The sequence below is a fragment of the Paroedura picta genome, chromosome 4 (genome assembly GCF_049243985.1).
Source record: "Paroedura picta isolate Pp20150507F chromosome 4, Ppicta_v3.0, whole genome shotgun sequence".
In the NCBI taxonomy this organism is placed as follows: Eukaryota; Metazoa; Chordata; class Lepidosauria; order Squamata; family Gekkonidae; genus Paroedura; species Paroedura picta.
The window spans coordinates 144,582,653-144,610,389 of NC_135372.1; the positions used below are offsets into that span (position 1 = coordinate 144,582,653).

The 27,737-nt window shown below is 55.2% G+C and overlaps 1 protein-coding gene across 1 annotated transcript in view; it reads left to right on the top strand.

The window, feature by feature from the left end:
• Nucleotides 1–326: 326 nt before the first annotated feature.
• Nucleotides 327–27,737, top strand: part of BPIFB2 (BPI fold containing family B member 2) — a 34,592-nt gene continuing 7,181 nt past the window's right edge. The window contains exons 1-10 of the mRNA XM_077336366.1: nt 327–399; nt 2,174–2,309; nt 3,888–3,993; nt 6,270–6,374; nt 7,983–8,117; nt 9,139–9,196; nt 13,216–13,276; nt 25,706–25,797; nt 26,514–26,702; nt 27,412–27,465. Of these exons, the coding sequence (XP_077192481.1) occupies nt 2,204–2,309; nt 3,888–3,993; nt 6,270–6,374; nt 7,983–8,117; nt 9,139–9,196; nt 13,216–13,276; nt 25,706–25,797; nt 26,514–26,702; nt 27,412–27,465 (906 nt within the window). The 5' untranslated portion in view covers nt 327–399; nt 2,174–2,203. The remainder of the gene's footprint in view (nt 400–2,173; nt 2,310–3,887; nt 3,994–6,269; nt 6,375–7,982; nt 8,118–9,138; nt 9,197–13,215; nt 13,277–25,705; nt 25,798–26,513; nt 26,703–27,411; nt 27,466–27,737) is intronic.

The following is a 27,737-nucleotide window of genomic DNA, read 5'->3' on the forward strand; positions in this document are numbered from 1 at the left end:
TGATCCACAAATACTTTGCTTTTCAGCCTCTAATAAATCCTGAAGGTGGCCTTGGTGGGTTCCCAGGAGGGGCCCAGGGTGCTGGCAAGGCAGCCCTCGGTGACTCCTGGCCTCCGTTTCTCAGAAGAGAACTGTGGGTGGTGTGCAGAAACCTCCCCATTTTCCCACTGTGCTCTGGAACCACAAGCAAACACTCTACACCCTTGTTAAACCCTGAGCCTTCGGGGAGGGTGGTATATAAATATAATAAATAAATAAACAAACCTCGGGCTGTCATCTCTCCCGCCCTCCAGCTTTCCTTTCCCCCTCCCAGCCGCCCAAATAAAAGCAAGGCAGAGTCTCGCCCAAGGACAAAGGTGGGACCAGGCAGGGCCACCAACATCTCGAAGACCCATCAAGGTAAAGACCCCGTTCCTTGTAGGAGAAGCCGTGGCAGGGGCCACAGAGCTATGGACCCCCTTATAGCTGGGTGTTAGTATTTGGAGGGCAGACCAATGAGGAAGTCTAGGGTTGCTGCATGTGGGCATGCAATGGCAGGCCACTTCTGCACCCCACTGCCCCGGCCTGTGCAGCCTATGCTAGCCTGATGTTGTCAGATCTCAGAAGCTAAGCAGGGTTGGGCCTGGTTAGTTCTTGGGTGGGAGACCCCCCCCCCACCACCAAGGAGGCCCAGAAGGGCTTGGCAGGCAATGGCCAGGCCAATCAGATCTCAGCAGCTAAGCCCAGTCAGGCCTGGTTAGTAGTTGGATGAGGGACCACCAAGGGTCACTACACAGAGGCAGGCAATGGGAACCCCGCTTTGAATGACTCTTGCCCAGAAAACCTTGGCCACTTTATGGTACTTCCAGCCATCTCCATCCTGGGTGAGGCATCAAGTGACAAATGCTAAGTTTGGTGCCTCATCTCTGCCCAGTAAAGTGGGAACAAGGTCGATCAGGGAAGCTGGGAGATATTTATTATTCTTTACCGCATGACTTGTGTGCAGTAGAGCCAGGGGATCCTAAGGTTGCCTGCCAGCCAGGCAGGAGATGTTTGGAGGTCATGACCCTTGCGTCCTGGAGGTCTCCCTTCCAAGGGCTGGCCAGGCGGAACCTACTTAGCTTCCGAGAGGAGATGGGATCGGCCTTGCCTGGGCTCTCTGGCTTGGGGTCCCTGCAAGCTGTTCAGGCCGCAAGCAGCTTCTAGTGTGACTGAAAAGCGTTTTAGCAGTTCCACACATGTGTGTTTCTTCCACATTCATATGGGCAAGAAGGAATTGGACGATGCTCTCGCTTCTTCTCTGGAGTCCCTTTTGCCTCGTGAAAGAAACACTCCGTTTTGGTGAATTGTTTAGTTAAGTGTTTCACGGTTCAGGTTTCTTTACCCTTTTCCTCTCAAGGGGAAACAAATTTCTCTCTATGAATTTGACCATTTCCGGTTATCTTAAGGTGACAATCCAGGAGGATCAAAGGATCCTCACTGCCCAATGTCAGATGGATTAGAAAAAGGAAGGCTGTTTTAGGGATAGGAAAAAAATTCACAGCAAGAATAGTTCAGCAGTGGAATAGGCTGCCTAAGGAGGTGGTGAGCTCCCCCTCACTGGCCGTCTTCAAGCAAAGGTTGGATACACACTTTTCTTGGATGCTTTAGGATGCTCTGGGCTGATCCTGCGTAGACTAGATGGGTTGGACTAGATGGCCTGTATGGCCCCTTCCAACTCTATGATTCTATGATCCTGCGTTGAGCAGGGGGCTGGACTAGATGGCCTGTATGGCCCCTTCCAACTCTATGATTCTATGATTCCATAAACCTAATCATAAATCTAATCATAGCAGCTCTCAGGGCTGAAGAGTCCTGCACTAGAGGGAGGGAGGTGGTGAACAATCTGTTGAAGTAAAGCAGAGAAAAGGCGTAATGATGGCTGATCACCCATCTACTCCTGCTTGTCGGTGGTGTACGGTTAGCGAGCCTTCCTTAGTCAGAAGATCCTTCAGAGTTCGGGTTGCCAGCTCTTGGCAGGGAAATCCCTGGGGACTTTGGGGGTGGAGCTGGGAGTGGGTGGGACCTGGGGTGGGGCGGGGCCTCAGAGGAGTCCGCCCTCCCACGCTGCCATTTTCTCCAGGGGAGCTGGCCTCGTTAGACTGGAGATGGGACTGGCACCCCGGTCAGAGTTCTTTTACCGCCCTCTTTCCAGATTTCCAGGCAGCTCCCTCCCTGCAGGAAGATGTTCAAGCTGTTCACTTTGAGCATCGTTCTGTGCCTCCTGGCCCCATCTCATGAGACCACCCCTGGGACTGTGGTGCGAGTCAACCAAGAAGCCCTGGAATATGGTACGTTTGTCTCCGTGTCTGTCAAAGAGGGTCAGATCAGCTCCCTCCGCCTTTGCAGCTCTTTTTAAACAAAACCCAGTTTAGGCCACCCTGAAGCAGAAAAAAGAAGTGGTAAAATATATATTTGTTTGCTTATGTATTTATGTAAAACATTTATTAGCTGCCTGCCTTCCTTATGGAGCTCAAGACAGCTTACAACAGTGAGAAAAAACATAACTTAAAGCACATAAAAATATACAAAACCAAAACTTGAAACTAGAAGAAGAGTTGGTTTTTATACTCCACTTTTCACTGCCTGAAGGAGTCTCAAAGACCGTTTATTCACTGCCTCAGCTCCTATGCAGGAGCACAAATCAGGGGCAGATGAGGCACACCAGTCCAAATGCTCCCCCGTGTGGGTGCAGGAAGAGGTGGGCCAACCTGCCATGACTAAAACTCCAGCCTGCAGCCCGGCATGAAACCTCCAGTGCGTAAATGGTCAAAGTGGCTTCCAATTGCCTTCCCTTCCTTTCCCTACAACAGATTTCCTGTGAGGTAAGTGTGGCTGAGAGAGCTCTAATAGGACTGCTCTGTGTGAACTGTACTATCAGGACTGTGACTAGTCTAAGCTTGCTCAGCCGGCTCCACATGGAGGAGCAGGGAATCAAACGGCTACACCATACTTGCTCAAATCAAATCAAACAACTGCTTTAATCAAATTCAGTCCTAAATAAAACCATCTCCAGCTGACTCCTGATGCTTGCAAGTGAGAGGGCCAGGCGTACATCCCTGGGAGGGTGTTCCATAATTGTGTGGGGCTGCCACCAAAAAGGCCCTTCCTCATGTGACCACCAAATGAGCTCCTTTGATTGGTGGACAATCAAGAGGATATCTCCCTTTGATCGCAATTCCCAGGCAGGATCACATGACAGGCGAATATTCACCAAATATCTCCACTTGATCCAGGTGATGCGATCTCTATTGTCTGTCCAGGTTTGAATCCCAGCTCTGTCAGGTTGGCTTGCTGGGTGACGCTCTCAGCCTAGCCTACCTCACAAGGTTGTTGTGAAGATAAAATGGAAGAGTGGAGAATGAAGTACACCTAACCAGAAGAAAAGGCCCCTGCCACCCCCCCCCCCCCATGCAGCAGAAACTTCCCACCTTGGCTGCCTTGTCTAGAGGCACAAATCCAGATCAGACTCGGTCCAGTGTGGAAAATGCTCCTCCCTCTGGATCTGGGAAGAACCAGGGCAACTGGACCCAGCTCAAACACCTGGCAGCAGCTCGACAGGGCACCACCAGTGCAGAAACGGTCAGAGAAACAGAAAATGGGAAAGAGAAAGCAAGAAGACAGAATGAGAAAGGATGAAAGAAGACAGGGCAAGCAAGAAAGTAAAACATGAAAGGAACATTCAGAGGGGTCGCCATGTCTGTTTGAAGCAGCAGAACAAATTTTTGAGTCCTGGGGCATCTTAGGGCTATATTCTGGGTATAAGCAACCACTTGTTCAGATGACTGCACAGATAAAGGAAGCATCTCATGTCTAAAACGGAACGGTTTCTGTTGCCTTCTCCGGCATTTACTGTCTTCTCTCCGCAGTATGCCAGGAAGGGAGGCCGTTCCTGCTGAAGGGCCTGCTGGCCATCCAGATCCCAGCTTTTAAGCCCCAGGGGTTTCTGATTGGAGGACTCATGAACATCATTGGGTAAGTCACGACCCTTTCTTAATTCAGTGCATTCTGTCAGGGTAACGCGTGGCTGTTTGCGTGTGCACAAAGGAAGGAATGATCAGATTTCCGTTAAACAGGAAAGAGATTTTATAGACCCTGGGACCCTCTCTGCCTCGGAGGATATGAATTCCATCATATGGATCTGTAAGGAAATGTACAGTGGAACAAAATGAGAGTCCAGGGGCACTTTTAAGACCAACAAAGATTTATTCAAGGCGAGAGCTTTCGAGTGCTTGCACTCGAAAGCTCACACCTTGAATAAATCTTTGTTGGTCTTAAAGGTGCCCCGGGATGCTGATTTTGTTTTGTTGTGCTGCTTCAGACCAACACGGCTGCCCACTTGAATGTAAGGAAATGTGTTTTTTTGATGTGAAAAAAATCTTATATGGCAGCCATAGGATCATGCAAGGAAAAATGCAACGGAAACCCATTACGGAAGTACTCATCAACTGACACGGAGACATGAGCTGCAGTCCTCTTTGAGGCCGGGTATGAGGTGGTCCCTTCACTGGGGAGCCATGCTCTGTGCAGTACGGCTGCCCGCAGAAGGCATAACGCTCCAGGGTTGCATCAGTATCTCGGTTATTTTTCTGACGATTTCAAAACTTGAGAAAGCAACAGCTTCATCTTGTCAAGATCTTTAATTTGACATAAAAATTAGAAACGTAAAAAGCAAAGATTCAAAAATATGGATTTTTAAAGTTTGGTGTTTTCACAAACAGCTTAAGCAACTTCTGGGGCCATTTCGCACGGCTTCAAAGTAGCACAATGGTTGCTAATTGGAAACGCTACTAATTTGCCATAACCCACGACGTCGTAGACAATCTGCAACAATCCTGAAACCGACCCGCAAAAAGCGCTTCGTTGTAGCGCTTTCGGGGGAATCCAGAAAAGTGGATTCACCCTCCGGATAGCGATACACTCCTGCAACCAATCTGCAACAGTAGCGCTAAAGACCTGTGCGTTACCATTGTTGCTGGTTCTTCAAAGTCCCTCCTCCTGAGCCTGTCCTCCAAACTTCCGGCGAAGCGATCGCCATTTTTTTTTCTCCGAGCGAGCGGGGATAAACGCACCAGCGAGCCTCTTTCTGTTTAGAGGCTTCCCTGGCTTCAGTCCTTCACCTTTAGTCACTAAGCACAAACCACATAAAAGCCCGTTTGCTGAAATAAAGTCCCTTTATTTTTTACACATAAATTCAGCCGAAAATCGGGCCCGTGAGAGGGGGGGGGGATTTTTTTTTTATCACTCGAGGCAGCGTGCCAACGATCATACAATCAAACGACAGCTCACATTAGGCAGCTGCATGGGTCTCTCCGTAGCAACGAATCTACCTAGATTCGTTGCTATGGGTCTGTTTTTTTTAAAAAAAACCTTTCTTAAAGGGAAAGGGGCTGTTTGGGAGCATGCTAACGGCTGCCCATTGGCTGCTTGACGGCCAGGGGCGGGACGAGCTTGGCAATAGCGCTTCCTTTCTAGCGATTTCTGCCGAGACCGGAAGCCTGTGGGAAACGCTAAAAAACGCAACTGATTCCACTACAAAGGTAGGTATGCATAACGACGAATTCCACTATTTTAAATGGCGATTTTTCATTCCGCAAACAATTTGCAACAAAGATCCCCGTGCGAAAAGGCCCCTGCAATTCTTGCAACTTTTTAAAATATATGTCTCTGTGTGTGTGTGTGTATGTGTGTATGTATGTATGTGTGTGTGTATATTGTGGTTGTATATATTGTTGTTGTTATGTGCGAAGTCGTGTCCGACCCATCGCGTCCCCATGGACAATGATCCTCCAGGCCTTCCTGGCCTCTACCATTCCCCGGAGTCCATTTAAGTTTGCACCTACTGCTTCAGTGACTCCATCCAGCCACCTCATTCTCTGTCGTCCCCTTCTTCTTTTGCCCTCGATCGCTCCCAGCATTAAGCTCTTCTCCAGGGAGTCCTTCCTTCTCATGAGGTGGCCAAAGTATTTGAGTTTCATCTTCAGGATCTGGACTTCTGAGGAGCAGGCAGGGATGATCTCCTCTAGGAGATTCGAACTTTGTCCTGCTGTTTCTGATAGCCATAGTGACCCACTTGGATCTCTCTCTCTCTCTCTGTCCCCCAAAGGCCCATTTAGAGAGTCTGTTGTTAATGTTGAGAGTTTGTTGTTGATTAACTTGGTGGCCTCCTCACACAGGTGCTTCCTGCTTTTGTGCTTCTTTGGATATTGAGGTAACCCTGGCAGACATGTAACAGATTCTTACTTTTGCAGGATCAAAATCTTGGACGTTCAGCTTCCACACATCTCTGTGAATCTCATGCCGAAGACCGGTATCCAGGTTTCCTTCAGCAGTAAATTCCACATCAGTGGCAGACTGTGAGTGGGTGAATTTGGGAGCTATTATTATTTATTATTATTTACATTTATTTCCCACCACTCCCCAAAACAGCTCGTGTCCCCACTAAAACCCCACTAACCCCCCCCCCCAAAAAAAAAACAATACAGGGACATAAAAAGGCATACAATAAAACCACAACCAGAGCAAGAACATGGCAGTAATGTTCAATTCTCCAATCCCCTGAAACACATATCTAAATAAGAGAGTCGGGAGAGGTGGCCATCTCGATGACACATAACCAAACGCTGCTTATCTACCCAGTTGTGTGTGTGTGGGGTCCCATAATTCTCATGGGCTGCTGAGGGAGGGGGGCATGTTCCTCTCCCCCACTACAGGAGAACTGTGTACCTTTCACACTAATCCAGCCCCACCAAAGCGATGCCTTCTATACACTGTATATTAAAGGGCAAATAGCAATCAATATATATGAATCTTGTTTACATTCAGTGACCTTGACCGGCCACACATTCGTTTCAACTGGCCAAACGTCCTGCATGCAACAAAGACATGCAACAGGGCACTCTGATGCCCGTCCAAAGTGCAATTAGCAATAAATGTGTAGATTAAAGTAATGGTTCTTTTTCTTTGCTGGCACCATGCCTGGCGTAGCTCACAAGAATCTGGCTATGGCTGACAAGTTGCTGAGCTTGCAAAAGGCTTGAGCTGGTCAGCTTCAGAAATGCTTGGAAAACCAAAGGCTTGGCCAAAACAGATGATATTTTCCCTTTGCCGGTTCTGGACTTAGCATTAAATAATAATAAAGAATGTTTTTAAACAATGTCCTTTCTTGCGTTTACTTTTCATTTATTTCATTCCAAGGACGTCAGCCAGAATGGTTTCCCAGATATGCCCCCGCAGGCTCTCACGCTCTGCGGGGGGAAAATGTATTGGTCGTTCCCAGCTCCAGGGAAGCGCGCCTGGCCTCAACCAGGGCCAGGGCCTTCTCGGTCCTGGCCCCTACCTGGTGGAATGAGCTCCCGGGCGAGCTACGGGCCCTGCGGGAATTACCAGCATTCCGCAGGGCCTGTAAGACGGAGCTCTTCCGCCAGGTCTACAGTTGAGGCTGGGGTCGGCGAGGTAGATCTATGCCCCCCCCCTCCGGGTATGAGTAGTACATCACCAGACCTCCTTCTCCACCCCTCTAGTAATGGGGGTTGGGATTGGGTTTTCCGCCATGTTGTTTTTTTTTTAAATGTCTTTTAATGGGTTTTAATGGGGATTTTATAAGACATTGTAACCCGCCACAAGCCGGCCAGGGAGTGGCGGGGAACAAACACATAAATAAATAAATAAACGAACGAACAAATGAACAAACGAACAAACTCTGCTTTCTGTTATCTCTTCCGCAGTGGCAAGGCCTCAATACAAGTAGTAATATAAATTGGCCAATGGGTCAAAATAGTATAGAGATCCTGATCCAAAAAGACAAGGTCTGATGATCCAGCAAGGCTCTTCTGATGTTCTTATGAAGGCCTCGGCCTCTCTGCCCCTTTAAAGGAACTGGCTGGCCTCTGTGTGAGACGGGAGGCTGGACTGGGAGGACCACTGCACATTTAAGCTGTTCTTATTTTTCTTACCTTGTGCAGGATTGAATTCAAAGTGGGATCATCCATCCTGCTCGACGTCCGTGTCAAGCGCAGCCCCCACGGCTTCCCCATTTTGAGCATTAGCGCTTGCAAGTCCATGTTGGGAGACGTGCAAATTCTTGTTGGTGGCAGCAAGTAGGTGGCACAGATTTCATTGATTTATTTACTGCACCGTCTTTCTCACCGAGTCTCATCACAGAGCCTGGGATTATTAAATCAACAGAAAAGGGACATCCAACAAATTAATTAATAGGGTTTGGTTTGGAGAGGTTTGAAAGCAGAGCTGAAATCAAGCATCATTTATTTATTATTGCTTATTATTATTATATTCACTTGTTGGTTTAACTTTAACCCTTTCTCTTAAAACAAATTGCAAAGGGAGATTAGAAAAAAACTGACTGAATTGTAGGATGTGTGGCCATGTTAGTCTGTCTGAAGGAGTCAAAAAGCGCAAGAGGTCAGGAGGAGCATGTGAAGGACTAACAACAGTTGTGGCGGGGGAAGAGTTTTTATGAGTCACGGCTCAATTCAGATATCTGGAAAAGTGAATGTCTGAAAAAGTATTTTGGGAAGTGGTGTGACCCGAACACAAAGAAGGAGGAGAAATCTTCTAGGAAGAGCAGAAGGATCCCTGCCAAGTTAAAAAAGAGAAATTAGCCGAGCATTTCCTTGAACTGGTGTAGAAGGAAACTGTGCTTCAGTTAGAGGGAAGTTGGTGATTCTACAAGGGGAATTTTCCTGAGCCCATGTAGAAGAAAGAAAACATCCTCCTGCTCTCATGTTGCTTTGGGTAGCCTGGTCTCACCTGATCTTGGAAGCTAAGTGGGTCAGGCCTGGTTAGTGCGTAGATGGGAGACCTCTGAGGAATTCCAGGGTTGCTACGTGGAAACAGGGAAGGACAAACTGTGCATCTGCCCCGAACTGGATGGCCCAAGAAGGCCAGATTTCACTCACAATGAAATGGAATTACAGCTCCACACAGATAGGCAGAGGGTCAGCTATACATTAGTGTACTTTGTGTATGAGGAAACCTGAGGCTAAAAATGGGTGGAGACCCCAGTGTTAAATGCCTCAGCAGAACACCAACATCCCCCCCCTTATGGGTATTTAATTTCCCCCTTATTGATATTTCTCCTTTGCTTGCTCCCTTCTTCAGTATACTTGGCTTCCTGAAACCTCTTCAGAACCACATCCGTGCTATCTTGATCGACAAGGTAAAGTCGGGCCGACATGCTCCATTTGGCTAACAAGTGCCCCAGTCTTCCTTGACCTTCAAAGCATTTGGCCCACACCTCTGAAAGCCCACCGCAGGGTGCTGCCAGTATCCCTTGGCACCGGCAAGAAGGTGGGAAAACCTCCGGAGCAGGTTGCTTCCCTCATCACCTTTGGCTGATCCTGAAATTGCAATTGTTGAAATTTTAAAATTTGAACAGCAGTACTTGTGTTGGAGAGAAGCTTCAAGCTTTGGGCCTTCTTAAACAGCAAGACGATTGGTTTGCTTGCACTCGAAAGCTCCCACTTTGAGTAAATCTTGGTTGGTCTTAAAGGTGCACTCTGTGCATGCACTCGAAAGCTCCCACCTTGAATAAATCTTGGTTGGTCTTAAAGGTGCACTCTGTGCATGCACTCGGAAGCTCCCACCTTGAATAAATCTTGGTTGGTCTTTAAGGTGCACTCTGTGCATGCACTCGAAAGCTCCCACCTTGAATAAATCTTGGTTGGTCTTTAAGGTGTACTCTGTGCATGCACTCGGAAGCTCCCACCTTGAATAAATCTTGGTTGGGCTTAAAGGTGCACTCTGTGCATGCACTCGAAAGCTCCCACCTTGAATAAATCTTGGTTGGTCTTAAAGGTGCACTCTGTGCATGCACTCGAAAGCTCCCACCTTGAATAAATCTTGGTTGGTCTTAAAGGTGCACTCTGTGCATGCACTCGGAAGCTCCAACCTTGAATAAATCTTGGTTGGTCTTAAAGGTGCACTCTGTGCATGCACTCAGATGCTCCCACCTTGAATAAATCTTGGTTGGGCTTAAAGGTGCACTCTGTGCATGCACTCGAAAGCTCCCACCTTGAATAAATCTTGGTTGGTCTTAAAGGTGCACTCTGTGCATGCACTCGAAAGCTCCCACCTTGAATAAATCTTGGTTGGGCTTAAAGGTGCACTCTGTGCATGCACTCGGAAGCTCCCACCTTGAATAAATCTTGGTTGGGCTTAAAGGTGCACTCTGTGCATGCACTCGAAAGCTCCCGCCTTGAATAAATCTTGGTTGGTCTTAAAGGTGCACTCTGTGCATGCACTCGAAAGCTCCCACCTTGAATAAATCTTGGTTGGTCTTAAAGGTGCACTCTGTGCATGCACTCGGAAGCTCCCACCTTGAATAAATCTTGGTTGGGCTTAAAGGTGCACTCTGTGCATGCACTCGAAAGCTCCCGCCTTGAATAAATCTTGGTTGGTCTTTAAGGTGCACTCTGTGCATGCACTCGAAAGCTCCCACCTTGAATAAATCTTGGTTGGTCTTGAAGGTGCACTCTGTGCATGCACTCAGATGCTCCCACCTTGAATAAATCTTGGTTGGTCTTAAAGGTGCACTCTGTGCATGCACTCGGAAGCTCCAACCTTGAATAAATCTTGGTTGGTCTTAAAGGTGCACTCTGTGCATGCACTCAGATGCTCCCACCTTGAATAAATCTTGGTTGGTCTTTAAGGTGTACTCTGTGCATGCACTCGAAAGCTCCCACCTTGAATAAATCTTGGTTGGTCTTAAAGGTGCACTCTGTGCATGCACTCGGAAGCTCCAACCTTGAATAAATCTTGGTTGGTCTTAAAGGTGCACTCTGTGCATGCACTCAGATGCTCCCACCTTGAATAAATCTTGGTTGGTCTTAAAGGTGCACTCTGTGCATGCACTCGGAAGCTCCAACCTTGAATAAATCTTGGTTGGTCTTAAAGGTGCATTCTGTGCATGCACTCGGAAGCTCCCGCCTTGAATAAATCTTGGTTGGTCTTTAAGGTGTACTCTGTGCATGCACTCGAAAGCTCCCACCTTGAATAAATCTTGGTTGGTCTTAAAGGTGCACTCTGTGCATGCACTCAGATGCTCCCACCTTGAATAAATCTTGGTTGGTCTTTAAGGTGTACTCTGTGCATGCACTCGGAAGCTCCAACCTTGAATAAATCTTGGTTGGTCTTAAAGGTGCACTCTGTGCATGCACTCAGATGCTCCCACCTTGAATAAATCTTGGTTGGTCTTTAAGGTGTACTCTGTGCATGCACTCGAAAGCTCCCACCTTGAATAAATCTTGGTTGGGCTTAAAGGTGCACTCTGTGCATGCACTCGAAAGCTCCCGCCTTGAATAAATCTTGGTTGGTCTTAAAGGTGCACTCTGTGCATGCACTCGAAAGCTCCAACCTTGAATAAATCTTGGTTGGTCTTAAAGGTGCACTCTGTGCATGCACTCGAAAGCTCCAACCTTGAATAAATCTTGGTTGGTCTTAAAGGTGCACTCTGTGCATGCACTCGAAAGCTCCAACCTTGAATAAATCTTGGTTGGTCTTAAAGGTGCACTCTGTGCATGCACTCAGATGCTCCCACCTTGAATAAATCTTGGTTGGTCTTAAAGGTGCACTCTGTGCATGCACTCGAAAGCTCCAACCTTGAATAAATCTTGGTTGGTCTTAAAGGTGCACTCTGTGCATGCACTCAGATGCTCCCACCTTGAATAAATCTTGGTTGGTCTTAAAGGTGCGGTGGGACTCTGTTTTTGTTGTGCTACTTCAGACCAACACAGAGACACACTTGATTGTCCTGGTATGGAATTTCCAGCAGCTCTGGATGTGTGTAACAGCAGCCCCCAGTCTGCCAGAATTTGCAGACCCAGAATCCCTACCTTAAGGACTAACATGTATTCCAGAGCTTGAGTCGAGGGGCACCTATATGACCAGCAAAGTTTTATTCAAGGTATAAGCTTTCGTGTGCACATTTTAGGGGTCCCCTCCCCCGGAGAATTCATATGTGGAGCATTTCTTCCGATACACTCAGTCCCTTTCCATTCTAGTATTGTTCAGGCCCCCTAGCATTTATACTAGGAAGATAAGGTGTATGTGTGATTTGAACTGTTGTCTAGAAGAGTATACTACGTGTGTGACATGAAAAGTAGCTCTATGTGAGCCAAATTCTGAGAAATCGACAACTTCCTTGGAGAGAGACTGAGAGTGCTGGAAGAGATGGCCCCTTTTTCTTCATTTTCCAGCTTATCTTCTCTCTCCTTTCCTGTCAGGGGCTCCCAGAGGAACAATTAGGTGCTAATAGAGTCAGAAGATAAGGGCCTTCAGGCTGCCGGATATCCTCCTGCATCCTTCTCTGCCATCAGAACTTATGCAGAGGCCCGATCCTGCTTCAGCCTTTGCACACCGCTGGAATCCCGACAAAGGGTGGAGGGCACAAGTGCAAAATGGCTGCCCCAGGAGGCGGAGCCACCAGAAAAATGGCTGCCACAGTAGGCAGAGCCATGCACAAAGTCCAAGCGGGTGTGGGAGAACAGAGGCCATGTTGAAAACAGAGAGCTGAGAAAAAATCAAACCAGCCTTGTGGCTGCAGTAGCTGCTGTAACAATATTATCCCATTCTGCCCAGCCAATCAAATCTCCAGCAGCCAATCAGAAGACCCCCTGTACTTACGGGGCCCCTCCCACTTTCTAGAGACACTGGTTGGGTGACAGAAAAGATGTTGGCAGGCGCCAGAGAGCCTGCAGGTGCTATGAAAAGGATCTGATTCATAAGTACCTGCTTCTGCTTGTGTTTTGCTTCCTGTAATGGCAGATTCAATTTCACCTGCAGTTGAAATGTTGAATCAACTCCTGTTGGGTAGCAAAATATGCCTGGAGCAGGGACCCCCCCCCCCCAAAAAAAAAGCAATAGGAACACCCAAGCGAGGAAATTGGGAATGCTAAAAGCCCAGTGATTCCCGTGATGTAGCCGGGTCCTCCCTCTGGGGATTCTGTGCTCCCTGGGGTCACGGATGGGGAGAGCCCTGGGGGCCAAATAACCTGACTCCCCATACAAGACGGGACTGGCCCTTCACTAGCCCCACGCAGCCCCCCTGCCCCGAACCCTGAGGCACCAAAATAGAGAGCCATTGACTGATGGTGGTAAAATCAGGATCATGTTGTGGATCAGCCCCTGCCGCCCCCCCCCTCCACTGACCATCTCCTCTCTCTCCCGCTCTTCCTGCAGATGTGTCTGAGTGTCTCCAGTGTGGTTTTGGGGCTGAATGTCAAACTGGGCACCTTGGTTGGTAAGTGGCAGCTGAAGGTCATAAACACGAGTCGTCCGTGTTCAGGTCTTGCTTGGAGCTCTCCCCTTCACAACCATCTCCTTTCTTTTAGCCGGAGAATACCCTCAAAGCTGAGTGAAGCCAAGAGCTAGGCAAGCACACAGCTGGTTAGCCAGAGAAAATGGGTGGAGCTGTTTCAAAGTTGTAGATGGAATGGTTCACTATACAGGAGTGATTCGTCTGGATATTTTGGTTTTATTGGAGCAAGTCCCTCTACCCTATTCTACTGTAGACCTTCCGGAAGGTGGCCAACTCTGGGTAGAGAAGTTCCTGGAGATTTGATGGGGGGGGGGGGCGGGTCCTGAAGAGAGTGGCATCTGAGGATGGAAGAGACCCCAGCAGGGTATAATGCCGCACAGTCCATCCTACAAAGCTGCCATTTCCCACAGTTGGTCCTTCCAGTCCAGCCTCCCGTCTCCCTCAGGGGCCAGCCATAGGGCAGAGAGGCCGAGGCCTTCCCCTGAGAAGACCCTCAGAAGAGCCCTGCTGGGTCAGGCCAGGGAGGGTCCCTCCAGTCCAGCCTCCCGTCTCACCCAGGGGCCAGCCAGTTCCTCTGCAGGGCCAGCCACAGGGCAGGGAGGCCTTCCCTTGAGAAGACCCTCAGAAGAGCCCTGCTGGGTCAGGCCAGGGAGGGTCCCTCCAGTCCAGCCTCCCGTCTCACCCAGGGGCCAGCCAGTTCCTCTGCAGGGCCAGCCACAGGGCAGAGAGGCCGAGGCCTTCCCCTGATCAGACCCTCAGAAGAGCCCTGCTGGGTCAGGCCAGGGAGGGTCCCTCCAGTCCAGCCTCCCGTCTCACCCAGGGGCCAGCCAGTTCCTCTGCAGGGCCAGCCACAGGGCAGAGAGGCCGAGGCCTTCCCCTGATCAGACCCTCAGAAGAGCCCTGCTGGGTCAGGGCAGGGAGGGTCCCTCCAGTCCAGCCTCCCGTCTCACCCAGGGGCCAGCCAGTCCCTCTGCAGGGCCAATAACAGGGCAGAGAGGCTGAGGCCTTCCCCTGAGAAGACCCTCAGAAGAGCCCTGCTGGGTCAGGCCAGGAGGGTCCCTCCAGTCCAGCCTCCCATCTCACCCAGGGGCCAGCCAGTCCCTCTGCAGGGCCAGCCACAGGACAGAGAGGCCAAGACATTCCCCTGAGAAGACCCTCAGAAGAGCCCTGCTGGGTCAGGCCAGGAGGGTCCCTCCAGTCCAGCCTCCCATCTCACCCAGGGGCCAGCCAGTTCCTCTGCAGGGCCAGCCACAGGGCAGAGAGGCCGAGGCCTTCCCCTGAGAAGACCCTCAGAAGAGCCCTGCTGGGTCAGGCCAGGGAGGGTCCCTCCAGTCCAGCCTCCCGTCTCACCCAGGGGCCAGCCAGTTCCTCTGCAGGGCCAGCCACAGGACAGAGAGGCCAAGACATTCCCCTGAGAAGACCCTCAGAAGAGCCCTACTGGGTCAGGCCAGGAGGGTCCCTCCAGTCCATCCTCCCGTCTCACCCAGGGGCCAGCCAGTTCCTCTGCAGGGCCAGCCACAGGGCAGAGAGGCCGAGGCCTTCCCCTGAGAAGACCCTCAGAAGAGCCCTACTGGGTCAGGCCAGGAGGGTCCCTCCAGTCCAGCCTCCCGTCTCACCCAGGGGCCAGCCAGTTCCTCTGTAGGGCCAGCCACAGGGCAGAGAGGCCGAGGCCTTCCCCTGAGAAGACCCTCAGAAGAGCCCTACTGGGTCAGGCCAGGAGGGTCCCTCCAGTCCAGCCTCCCGTCTCACCCAGGGGCCAGCCAGTTCCTCTGCAGGGCCAGCCACAGGACAGAGAGGCCAAGACATTCCCCTGAGAAGACCCTCAGAAGAGCCCTACTGGGTCAGGCCAGGAGGGTCCCTCCAGTCCAGCCTCCCGTCTCACCCAGGGGCCAGCCAGTTCCTCTGCAGGGCCAGCCACAGGGCAGAGAAGCCGAGGCCTTCCCCTGAGAAGACCCTCAGAAGAGCCCTGCTGGGTCAGGCCAGGGGGGTCCCTCCAGTCCAGCCTCCCGTCTCACCCAGGGGCCAGCCAGTTCCTCTGCAGGGCCAGCCACAGGACAGAGAGGCCAAGACATTCCCCTGAGAAGACCCTCAGAAGAGCCCTACTGGGTCAGGCCAGGAGGGTCCCTCCAGTCCAGCCTCCCGTCTCACCCAGGGGCCAGCCAGTTCCTCTGCAGGGCCAGCCACAGGGCAGAGAGGCCGAGGCCTTCCCTTGAGAAGACCCTCAGAAGAGCCCTGCTGGGTCAGACCAGGGAGGGTCCCTCCAGTCCAGCCTCCCGTCTCACCCAGGGGCCAGCCAGTTCCTCTGCAGGGCCAGCCACAGGGCAGAGAGGCCGAGGCCTTCCCCTGAGAAGACCCTCAGAAGAGCCCTGCTGGGTCAGGCCAGGGAGGGTCCCTCCAGTCCAGCCTCCCGTCTCACCCAGGGGCCAGCCAGTTCCTCTCCTGGGCCAGCCACAGGGCAGAGAGGCCGAGGCCTTCCCCTGAGAAGACCCTCAGAAGAGCCCTGCTGGGTCAGACCAGGGAGGGTCCCTCCAGTCCAGCCTCCCGTCTCACCCAGGGGCCAGCCAGTTCCTCTGCAGGGCCAGCCACAGGGCAGAGAGGCCGAGGCCTTCCCTTGAGAAGACCCTCAGAAGAGCCCTGCTGGGTCAGACCAGGGAGGGTCCCTCCAGTCCAGCCTCCCGTCTCACCCAGGGGCCAGCCAGTTCCTCTGCAGGGCCAGCCACAGGGCAGAGAGGCCGAGGCCTTCCCTTGAGAAGACCCTCAGAAGAGCCCTGCTGGGTCAGACCAGGGAGGGTCCCTCCAGTCCAGCCTCCCGTCTCACCCAGGGGCCAGCCAGTTCCTCTGCAGGGCCAGCCACAGGGCAGAGAGGCCGAGGCCTTCCCCTGAGAAGACCCTCAGAAGAGCCCTGCTGGGTCAGGCCAGGGAGGGTCCCTCCAGTCCAGCCTCCCGTCTCACCCAGGGGCCAGCCAGTTCCTCTCCTGGGCCAGCCACAGGGCAGAGAGGCCGAGGCCTTCCCCTGAGAAGAGCCTCAGAAGAGCCCTGCTGGGTCAGGCCAGGGAGGGTCCCTCCAGTCCAGCCTCCCGTCTCACCCAGGGGCCAGCCAGTTCCTCTGCAGGGCCAGCCACAGGGCAGAGAGGCCGAGGCCTTCCCCTGAGAAGACCCTCAGAAGAGCCCTGCTGGGTCAGACCAGGGAGGGTCCCTCCAGTCCAGCCTCCCGTCTCACCCAGGGGCCAGCCAGTTCCTCTGCAGGGCCAGCCACAGGGCAGAGAGGCCGAGGCCTTCCCTTGAGAAGACCCTCAGAAGAGCCCTGCTGGGTCAGACCAGGGAGGGTCCCTCCAGTCCAGCCTCCCGTCTCACCCAGGGGCCAGCCAGTTCCTCTGCAGGGCCAGCCACAGGGCAGAGAGGCCGAGGCCTTTCCCTGAGAAGACCCTCAGAAGAGCCCTGCTGGGTCAGGCCAGGGAGGGTCCCTCCAGTCCAGCCTCCCGTCTCACCCAGGGGCCAGCCAGTTCCTCTCCTGGGCCAGCCACAGGGCAGAGAGGCCGAGGCCTTCCCCTGAGAAGACCCTCAGAAGAGCCCTGCTGGGTCAGACCAGGGAGGGTCCCTCCAGTCCAGCCTCCCGTCTCACCCAGGGGCCAGCCAGTTCCTCTGCAGGGCCAGCCACAGGGCAGAGAGGCCGAGGCCTTCCCCTGAGAAGACCCTCAGAAGAGCCCTGCTGGGTCAGGCCAGGGAGGGTCCCTCCAGTCCAGCCTCCCGTCTCACCCAGGGGCCAGCCAGTTCCTCTCCTGGGCCAGCCACAGGGCAGAGAGGCCGAGGCCTTCCCCTGAGAAGAGCCTCAGAAGAGCCCTGCTGGGTCAGGCCAGGGAGGGTCCCTCCAGTCCAGCCTCCCATCTCACCCAGGGGCCAGCCAGTTCCTCTGCAGGGCCAGCCACAGGGCAGAGAGGCCGAGGCCTTCCCCTGAGAAGACCCTCAGAAGAGCCCTGCTGGGTCAGACCAGGGAGGGTCCCTCCAGTCCAGCCTCCCGTCTCACCCAGGGGCCAGCCAGTTCCTCTGCAGGGCCAGCCACAGGGCAGAGAGGCCGAGGCCTTCCCCTGAGAAGACCCTCAGAAGAGCCCTGCTGGGTCAGACCAGGGAGGGTCCCTCCAGTCCAGCCTCCCGTCTCACCCAGGGGCCAGCCAGTTCCTCTGCAGGGCCAGCCACAGGGCAGAGAGGCCGAGGCCTTCCTCTGAGAAGACCCTCAGAAGAGCCCTGCTGGGTCAGGCCAGGGAGGGTCCCTCCAGTCCAGCCTCCCGTCTCACCCAGGGGCCAGCCAGTTCCTCTGCAGGGCCAGCCACAGGGCAGAGAGGCCGAGGCCTTCCTCTGAGAAGACCCTCAGAAGAGCCCTGCTGGGTCAGGCCAGGGAGGGTCCCTCCAGTCCAGGCTCCCGTCTCACCCAGGGGCCAGCCAGTTCCTCTGCAGGGCCAGCCACAGGGCAGAGAGGCCGAGGCCTTCCCCTGAGAAGACCCTCAGAAGAGCCCTGCTGGGTCAGGCCAGGGAGGGTCCCTCCAGTCCAGCCTCCCGTCTCACCCAGGGGCCAGCCAGTTCCTCTGCAGGGCCAGCCACAGGGCAGAGAGGCCGAGGCCTTCCTCTGAGAAGACCCTCAGAAGAGCCCTGCTGGGTCAGGCCAGGGAGGGTCCCTCCAGTCCAGGCTCCCGTCTCACCCAGGGGCCAGCCAGTTCCTCTGCAGGGCCAGCCACAGGGCAGAGAGGCCGAGGCCTTCCCCTGAGAAGACCCTCAGAAGAGCCCTGCTGGGTCAGGCCAGGGAGGGTCCCTCCAGTCCAGCCTCCCGTCTCACCCAGGGGCCAGCCAGTTCCTCTGCAGGGCCAGCCACAGGGCAGAGAGGCCGAGGCCTTCCCCTGAGAAGACCCTCAGAAGAGCCCTGCTGGGTCAGGCCAGGGAGGGTCCCTCCAGTCCAGCCTCCCGTCTCACCCAGGGGCCAGCCAGTTCCTCTGCAGGGCCAGCCACAGGGCAGAGAGGCCGAGGCCTTCCCCTGAGAAGACCCTCAGAAGAGCCCTGCTGGGTCAGGCCAGGGAGGGTCCCTCCAGTCCAGGCTCCCGTCTCACCCAGGGGCCAGCCAGTTCCTCTGCAGGGCCAGCCACAGGGCAGAGAGGCCGAGGCCTTCCCCTGAGAAGACCCTCAGAAGAGCCCTGCTGGGTCAGGCCAGGGAGGGTCCCTCCAGTCCAGCCTCCCCTCTCACCCAAGGGCCAGCCAGTTCCTCTGCAGGGCCAGCCACAGGACAGAGAGGCCGAGGCCTTCCCCTGAGAAGACCCTCAGAAGAGCCCTTCTGGGTCAGGCCAGGGAGGGTCCCTCCAGTCCAGCCTCCCGTCTCACCCAGGGGCCAGCCAGTTCCTCTGCAGGGCCAGCCACAGGGCAGAGAGGCCGAGGCCTTCCCCTGAGAAGACCCTCAGAAGAGCCCTGCTGGGTCAGAACTGTGAAGGTCCATCTAGTCCAGCCTCCCATCTCACCCAGGGGCCAGCCAGTTCCTCTGCAGGGCCAGCCACAGGGCAGAGAGGCCGAGGCCTTCCCCTGAGAAGACCCTCAGAAGAGCCCTGCTGGGTCAGGCCAGGGAGGGTCCCTCCAGTCCAGCCTCCCCTCTCACCCAAGGGCCAGCCAGTTCCTCTGCAGGGCCAGCCACAGGACAGAGAGGCCGAGGCCTTCCCCTGAGAAGACCCTCAGAAGAGCCCTGCTGGGTCAGAACTGTGAAGGTCCATCTAGTCCAGCTGTCGTGGTTCGGTCCTTGGTGGCTTGGGAACCGGACCGAACCCCGCCATCAGAGGCGCCCGCGATCACGGAGGTAGGGCATGGTGATCATAGGCAAGCCGGCAGCTGGGCGCCCCACCCGATCGTTGAGGTGGCAATGGCCGCTAAAGAACCTCAATGTCCCCCTCCACCTTTTGACAAGGGCCCGGAGATGGCCCTTTGTTCCAGGAAAATGGGCCATCAGGAACCCCGGGAAAACCTCGCATATGTGCATGAGTCATGATTGTATCAGCATGTTCCCTCCGCAAGTACTGGGTGGGGCAATACAGCCTAAGGAGGTGGGTTTTGTATAAAAGGGAGCTTCCACCTGGAGTTCGGTGGAAGCTCTTACTCCATACCAGCGGACTCCACGTTGCTGAAATAAAGCTTGTTCCTGTTGTATCGTTCACCAGGCCTGGCGTGACGTTTTCTTCAAAAGGGGCACCCTGTTTTTTCAGTTAGCAAGCGGGTTCCCGACATCGTAAGAGCTTCCTACCGAACTCCAGGGTCGGCATCGCATCCGAGCGCTTATCGGGACGGATCCAGAGATGGCGTTTTCAAGCAACGGGGCGGTCTCGACCCCCACGAACCCCGGGAACATGAGTTTAATGTCCCCGGGAGATTTCCTCCGAAAATCGGGGGGCCAGGAGCAGCTGTCCGGGACCCCGAGACCCTCGGCAGCGGCGGCCAAGGGAAGGCGCCGGGCCATGGGGTTCCCAAGCACGGCGGGGAGCGCGCCGAGGTCTGGGGGGTTGGCCCCAACCTGGGACACCCAGCTGAGGCAGGCGCTTCGCCCGGTAGGACCTGAGGAATCCCTAGAGGACCTGCGGCGGGCCATGGCGGACTTGGCCAGGCGCTTGCAGGCAGCTGAAGCCCGTGAGCAAGCTCGGGCCGGGCCCGGAGGGACTGGTAATACAACGGCGGAGGGGATCGCGTCGAGTGAGGACGTCTCCAGCGACGAGGACGAGCCCGGCACTGGTGAGCGGGCCCCGGACCCCGACCCGGAGCAGTTTTCAGTCCCGAGTAGGCGAGACGGCCAGCGGAGAGGCGAGACAGCAGAGGATCTCGGGGGAGCGGGTGAGCCGACGGGGCGGCGAGAGCCGGACCAACGCAGGAGCGACGTGCAAGGCAGGGAGCGGCACGGCGTCGTTGGGCAAGTTGGTAGCCGGTGGAGCGGAGCAGGACGAGACGGCGGACGCCGAGAATCCCGGATCCGGAGGGGGTCGGACTACTCTCCAAAACGTTCCCCCCCAGAGCTTAAGGCGCGTTTCGACGGGACGCCGGACGACCTCCCGCAGTTCCTCCTCCACGCGCTGACGCATGCCCGGAGGTATGGAGACCGGTATGAGGACTCCGAGGACTTGGTCTGGGGGGTGGCCTCGTGTCTCCAGGGCAAGGCGGGTCAGTGGTACCTAGGGTTGGCCGAGCGCGGCGACCCGGCAACTCGGGACCTGCAGGACTTCGTGGTCGCGCTCCGCCGACGATTCCAGGACCCCCAGGCTGAGGACAAGGCAAAGAGTCGGATCAAGGGACTTCGACAGGGTACTAGGGGGGTTATGGATTATATAGACATTTTCCGGAGGGAAGCAGGCAAGGTGTTCTCCTGGAACGAGGAGACCCAAATCGAGTACTTCCGGGAGGGCCTTAACCCGAAACTCAGGGAATGGGCCGTGATCAAGGGGACGGAAGAAGATCTGTCTACACTGGAGGGGTGGTGTTTTGTGGTCGCCAAGCTGGAAGCCAGCCTGGGTTGGGCCGCCGCACCCCCCCGGGAGGCCAAAGGCGGGTCAGCCGAGGCGCCGAGACCGGGCCCCGACAACTCTCGCCCCAAACGACCCCCGAACCCCGAGCGGGAAAGGAGACGCCGGGAAGGTCTGTGCCTGAAATGCGGGGGGTCAGGACATTTCGCAGCAGCGTGCCAACGGCAAGGGGGGGAGGACCGCGGGCTCTCCCAGGGGGGAGGTGCGACACGCCCCCAGCAGGCACGCCGCGCGGAGGACCTCCGCAACGAACCGGGAAGCGCCCAGGCGACGGGAAACGGCCAGGACCTGCTGTAGACGGCGCCGGGCAGCAGGTCCCGCGGTGCGAGGGAAAACCCCTACAGCATGAGGCGCGACCTCCGAACGTGGTAATTTTAGAGCTCCGGAACCCGGAGAACGGACTAAGTTGGGTGGGGGAGGCTCTTTTGGACTCTGGATGCGACCACAGCATGGTCCACCCCCAGATAGCCCGGGCTTTGGGGCTACCGAAGCGCATTCGGAAGGTTCCCCTGGTTTTCGTCCAGATGGACGGCAGCCCGATTCAGGGGGGACCTTTCGGGGAGGAGGTGGGTCCTATCGCCATCCACATAGGGGACCACCAAGAGCTGCGGTGGCTGATCCAGGTCCCCGTAGCGGGATATCGGGCGGTGTTGGGCCTGGATTGGCTGAAGGAACACAACCCCGTGGTGGACTGGCGGGCGGGGACCCTGAAGTTCGACTTGACGGTGGGTGCACGGCATCGGGTCCCCCACGAGAATTCCAGCCACAAGAGGACGGCGGCGCGTCCCAGGGGAGCGGCGGCGGCGCAGCAGGAGAAACCAGAGCCCGAGGTCCCGCCAGAGTACCGAGACCTCGCAGCCGTTTTCAGCGAGCGGGAAGCGGACGAGCTACCCCCACACCGCCGCACGGACTGCGCTATCAACATCCCAGAGGGGGCGGTACTACCCAAAGGGCGCATCTACAAGATGAGTGAGGGGGAGCTCAAGGACCTCCGGGAGTTTTTGGGTAAAAATCTGGCCCGAGGTTTCATCCGGCCCGCTTCCAGTCCCATGGGAGCTCCAGTTTTGTTCGTCCGGAAAAAGGATGGGTCCCGACGGCTGTGCCAGGACTACCGGGGCCTCAACGCCATCGCAGCGGGGAACGCTTACCCCCTCCCGCTGATCCCGGATTTGCTGGCCCGGCTGGGCAAAGGGACTCTGTTCACTAAGCTGGACCTAAGGGAGGCGTACTACCGGGTACGCATCCGGGAGGGGGATGAGTGGAAAACAGCGTTTAACTGTCAATTGGGACAATTCGAATTTAAAGTGATGCCGTTCGGTTTAAGCGGGGCACCTGGGGTTTTCATGAGTCTAATTAATGAGGTGTTGCAGGACCTTCTGTTTCAGGGGGTGGTTGTTTATTTGGATGACGTCCTGATCTACAGCCAAGATCCCCAAGAGCACGTGACCCTGGTGAGGGAGGTGTTAAAGCGCCTGCTGGCAAACCACCTATACGTGAAGCTGGCTAAGTGCGAATTCCACCGTCCCTCCCTGGACTATTTGGGCTACCGCATCTCAGCCCAGGGCATAGCTATGGACCCCGAGAAGGTGCAGGCGGTGCTGGCCTGGGAAAGGCCCCGCACCCGGAAACAGCTACAAAGCTTCCTGGGGTTTGCTAACTTTTTTAGAGGCTTCATCCCCAGATACTCCTCCGTAGTGGCTCCCCTCACGGACTTGCTAGGTACCAAGGGGAGAGGTCCTCGCGCCACGCGGCCCAGCGCAGCGCTCGGCTGGAATGAGAAATCAGAGGCAGCGTTCCTGGCCCTCAAGCAAGCTTTCGCGTCTGAGCCCACGCTACTGCACGTCGACCCAACCCAGCCGATGGTGGTACAAGTCGACGCCAGCGACGCAGCAGCCGGGGCGGTTCTCCTGCAGCGAGACAAGGCGGGACAGCTGAGGCCGGCGGCCTACCTCTCACGAAAATTCGCCGAAACGGAGCGGAACTGGTCTACCTGGGAGAAGGAGGCGTTTGCGATTAAGTTCGCCCTCACCGAATGGCGGCATTGGCTGGAGGAAACAGAGGAGCCGTTCGAGGTCTGGACAGATCACAAGAATCTGGAGGCGCTCCGGCAACCGCGATCCCTGAACGCCAAGCAGATGAGGTGGGCGGAGTTCTTTTCGCGGTACAATTTCAAGCTTGGTCACATCCCCGGCAAAGAGAATTTCCTCGCGGACGCCCTCTCCCGTCTGCCGCATTATGGGGAGGGGTACGCTCCCTGCACCAGGTCCGTGTTTGGTGAGGAGCAGCTGGGACGGGGGGTCGTCACTAGGCGTCGGGCCAGGGAGGAATGGGAGCCCGACCCGGCGACCGCCCCGCTCCGAGACCGCCTAGTGGCAGCCTACGGGACAGACGAGGAGCTGGCTGAGCTCCGGGACTCTTTGATTTTGGACTCCGGTCTCTGGCGGAGGGGGGAGGCTGTCTACGTCCCGGAAGGGCTACGACGGGAAGCCCTCAGCCTCTGCCACGATGCTAAGACCGCCGGGCATTTCGGTTTCGTAAAATCCTGGAAGTTGGCCCGGCGGCGGTTTTGGTGGCCCAGTCTGCGGCGGGACACAAAAGCTTACGTCAGTGGTTGTCCTGTCTGCCTGACCTGCAAGCCGGGGGTTGGCAAGCCGAAAGGTCTGCTGCACCCGCTCGAGGTCCCGACCCGGCCGTGGTCAGTGATCTCCATGGACTTTATAACAGACTTGCCTCCCAGCAAGGGGAAAACGGTGATCTGGGTGGTGGTAGATCTATTTTCCAAACAGGCCCATTTCATTCCTTGCGCCAGTGTCCCCAGTGCTTCACAGTTGGCTCGGATGTTCCTGGATCACGTGTTCCGACTGCACGGGCTGCCGGACAAGGTGATTTCCGATCGGGGCTCACAATTCGTGTCCCGGTTTTGGCAAGCTTTCCTGCGCCTGTTAGACATCGAGCAAGGGCTGAGCTCCGCTTACCACCCCCAGACGGACGGGCAGACCGAGCGGGTTAATCAAGTACTGGAGCAGTACTTGCGGTGTTTCGGTTCCTATCATCAAGACACCTGGGTGCCCCTGCTCCCCCTGGCCGAGTTCGCGTACAACAACGCAGACCACAGCAGCACGGAGATGTCGCCTTTTGCCGTCGTCTACGGGACAGACCTGAGACACTTCCCGGAGCTTGGAGAGGTCCCCGCCCGGGAATCGGCCGACCTTCGCGAGTGGGGGAAGCGTGCCGGGAGCTGCTGGAAGTCGCTGCAGGAGCAGCTCCACAAAGTCAAGGCAGCGCAGAAAGAGGACGCCGACCGGAAGAGACGACCAGCTGAGGAGATCCGACCGGGGGATCGAGTTTACCTTTCCACCCGGAACCTACGGTTGAATTTGCCCAGCAAGAAGCTAGGCCCTCGGTTTTTGGGGCCTTTCGAGGTCTTGGCCCCGATCAACGAAGTTTCGGTCAAGCTCAAGCTCCCCAAGAACCTCCGGCACATCCATCCCGTCTTTCACGTGAGCCTTCTAAAAAAAACTCCGGACGGTGACGTTTGGCACCCCGTGTTTTCCCCGCCAGCGCCCGAGGTCCTGCCGGGGGGGGGAGCACCACGAGGTGGCGGATATCCTGGACTCTAGACTCCACAGGGGGAAGTTGCAGTACCTCGTGGAATGGAAGGACTTCGCTTTGGGGGACCGGGAATGGGTCTGGGCAGCGGACGTCCTTGCGCCCCGACTCACTGAACGTTTCCACAAGCGGTATCCTGGCCGTCCCGGGGGGTTGGAGAATGGACCTTTGGGGGGGCAGAATGTCGTGGTTCGGTCCTTGGTGGCTTGGGAACCGGACCGAACCCCGCCATCAGAGGCGCCCGCGATCACGGAGGTAGGGCATGGTGATCATAGGCAAGCCGGCAGCTGGGCGCCCCACCCGATCGTTGAGGTGGCAATGGCCGCTAAAGAACCTCAATGTCCCCCTCCACCTTTTGACAAGGGCCCGGAGATGGCCCTTTGTTCCAGGAAAATGGGCCATCAGGAACCCCGGAAAACCTCGCATATGTGCATGAGTCATGATTGTATCAGCATGTTCCCTCCGCAAGTACTGGGTGGGGCAATACAGCCTAAGGAGGTGGGTTTTGTATAAAAGGGAGCTTCCACCTGGAGTTCGGTGGAAGCTCTTACTCCATACCAGCGGACTCCACGTTGCTGAAATAAAGCTTGTTCCTGTTGTATCGTTCACCAGGCCTGGCGTGACGTTTTCTTCAAAGGGGCACCCTGTTTTTTCAGTTAGCAAGCGGGTTCCCGACACCAGCATCCTGTCTTCCACAGAGGCCAATCAGTTCCTGTGGGGGTCCAAAGGCACGGCACAGAAGCCTTCTCCTGAAGTTGTCTCCTGGCTGGGATTCCCCATGTCAATCGCACTGTGGATAGTGATTAAAATATGAAATTCTCTGCCAGAGGATATAGTGACGGCCACAGGGATAAACAGTTTTGGAAGGGATCATGAAGATTTATGGAGGATGAGGCCGTCAGTGGCTACTAGCCACGGTGGTTGAAATAAGAATGATTCATGGAGGATATTCCATGACTACGAGCCATGATTTCAGGTCCCGCTGACCACTGGCAGGGAATTGGGGAGGGTTTTTTTGCTAGATCCAGTTTGGGAAGAGAAGGACCTCAATGGACTTAAGATGCTATAGAGTCCACCCTTCAAAGCAATCTCTCTAGTCTGGAGCTGTAATTCTGGGGGATGCCCAGGTCTCACCTGGAGGGTGGCAGCCTCTTAAGGAATAACCTGGAGGGTGGCAGCCTCTTCCTCTGTTGCCTCTTGAGGAATAACTGCCCGTCTCAAACCTTCTGTGGGGTTCCCTGGCGCCTGAACTCTGACTTGCCCCCTGCAGGCCTGAACACCATCAATGACATGTCCCAGCTCCAGTACTCCATGCTGGAAGACCCGGAGATCACCAGTGAATACATCGATCTCGATTTGAACGTACGTGCCCCCTACCCCTACCCCTACCCCTACCCCTACCCCTTCCCTGGCCCGAACCAAAGTGGCTGGAGCTTTGCTGTGACTCAGGCTTGTAATTAATTCTGCAATGAAGAATGCTCTTGGAGACAACCTCAGAATGGAGGCCCAGCCACTGTCTGAAACCTGCAAGACCCAGAGAAGATCCTCAACCCGACAGAGTCACACTGCATGCCTCTCAGGGCAGCCATCACTGGATTGACGGGGGTGGGGGTGGCTCAGTGGTAGATGCTCCGCTTGGCATGCAAAAGGTCCCAGGTTCAGTCCCTGCCCTCTCCAGTTGAAAGGACCAGGTTGTCTCCAGGGGAACTGCTCTCTGTAGCTGGAAGACGTGATAGATGGCGGCCTGCAGCCACCCCCTGGAGATTGGCAACCCAGGGAAAAGAGGAATAGAATCCTAGAATCCTAGAGTGGGAAGGGGCCATAGAGGCCATCTAGTCCAACCCCCTGCTCAACGCAGAATCAGCCCAGAGCATCCTAAAGAGGAAGAGACGAATTGTCTCAGTCAAGGAAGCCATGTCCCTCTGGCTGCAAATAAGACATTAAGGACAGGATCCGTGGAAGGTCCTAGTTGGAAGTGAATTGACAGCCCTTGGCCCAGACTAAATCCTGAACGGGGATCTGTGTGGCAGAGGTGAATACCATGCTGACCCTTTCTTCCTTCTTGTCAATCATTGCAGGCTGCCTTTGAACTGATGGGGAAGCCCCTGGAAAATCCCGGCTCCGTGCCCCCTTTCTCCTTGCCGCCACAGGAGACTGTCTCCGATGACTCCATGGTGAACATGGGCCTGTCTAACGACATGTTCGAACATTACTTCCTTGCCCTGGAAAGATCCGGAGCCTTCAACTTTGACATTGGAGGACCGTCGGTCAGTAGGAGAAATTCTTCTCACCAGCCGCTTCCCCCTGGTATTGTCTGAATTGTGCCCAGGGCCAAATCCACCTGCCCCTTTCTAGGTGTGGGGAAAATATTTTGCCCCCCCCCATTGCCAAAGTAGGGTCCCCTCTTCCACAGTCTTTAATTGGGCCACCAGAACAGGCCAGGAAGCAGGGCGACATTAATGGAGGTGACTTCTGGCAGGATCTAGGGATGCCAGCACTAGCCTGGATATTTGGGAGTGGAGCCTGTGAAGAAGGCTCCTGGAGACAGATTTCACCCGGAATCCCAGGCATGCCACACCCTCTGCCTGCTGAAGCTGCCGTTTCCTCCAGAGAAACTGATCTCTGCACTCCAGGCCACACCTGGAGGTTGACAACCCCAAAGCTCCCTCTCCTTCCCTTGCTCTTTTGGAGACAGATCTGTGGCCTGCTTTTGAATCATAGAATCATAGAGTGGGAAGGGTCCATAGAGGCCATCTAGTCCAACCCCCCGCTCAACGCAGGATCAGCCCAAAGCATCCTAAAGCATCCAAGTGGGTATCCCACCTTTGCTTGAAGACTGCCAGTGTTCCCCTGGCTTTAAAAACTAGATTTCATTAACATGCAACCCCTTCCACCTGCTGCTTCTTGCCAGAGAGATGGTGAAGGTCGTTCAGCTTCCCCAAGGTCGAACCCTGACTGCTGCCTCTTTCTTTGCAGGGCTCCGGAGACGTCCATCTCTCCACCTCCATGCTGCAATCGGCCATCCCCTCAGTAAGTGCAAAAGAGGGCCGGTCGAATGGAATAATCCAAGCTAGAAAAATTCGACCGGTTGGCTGTCAAAAAGATGTAATCACCCAATAAATGTTTTAAAAAATAAAAAATTAATTAACTTCCACCCATTCAGAAAACCCTCTGGGGCCATCAAGAAATTCCATGGCTTCACGAAACCCTGGCTGAGAAAGTCTGCCTTGGAGGCAAAGCCAACAGCTGAGGATGGCATGAGGCAGCTCCTCCCCTCTGCTGGCAGATCCCCCACTTTCTTG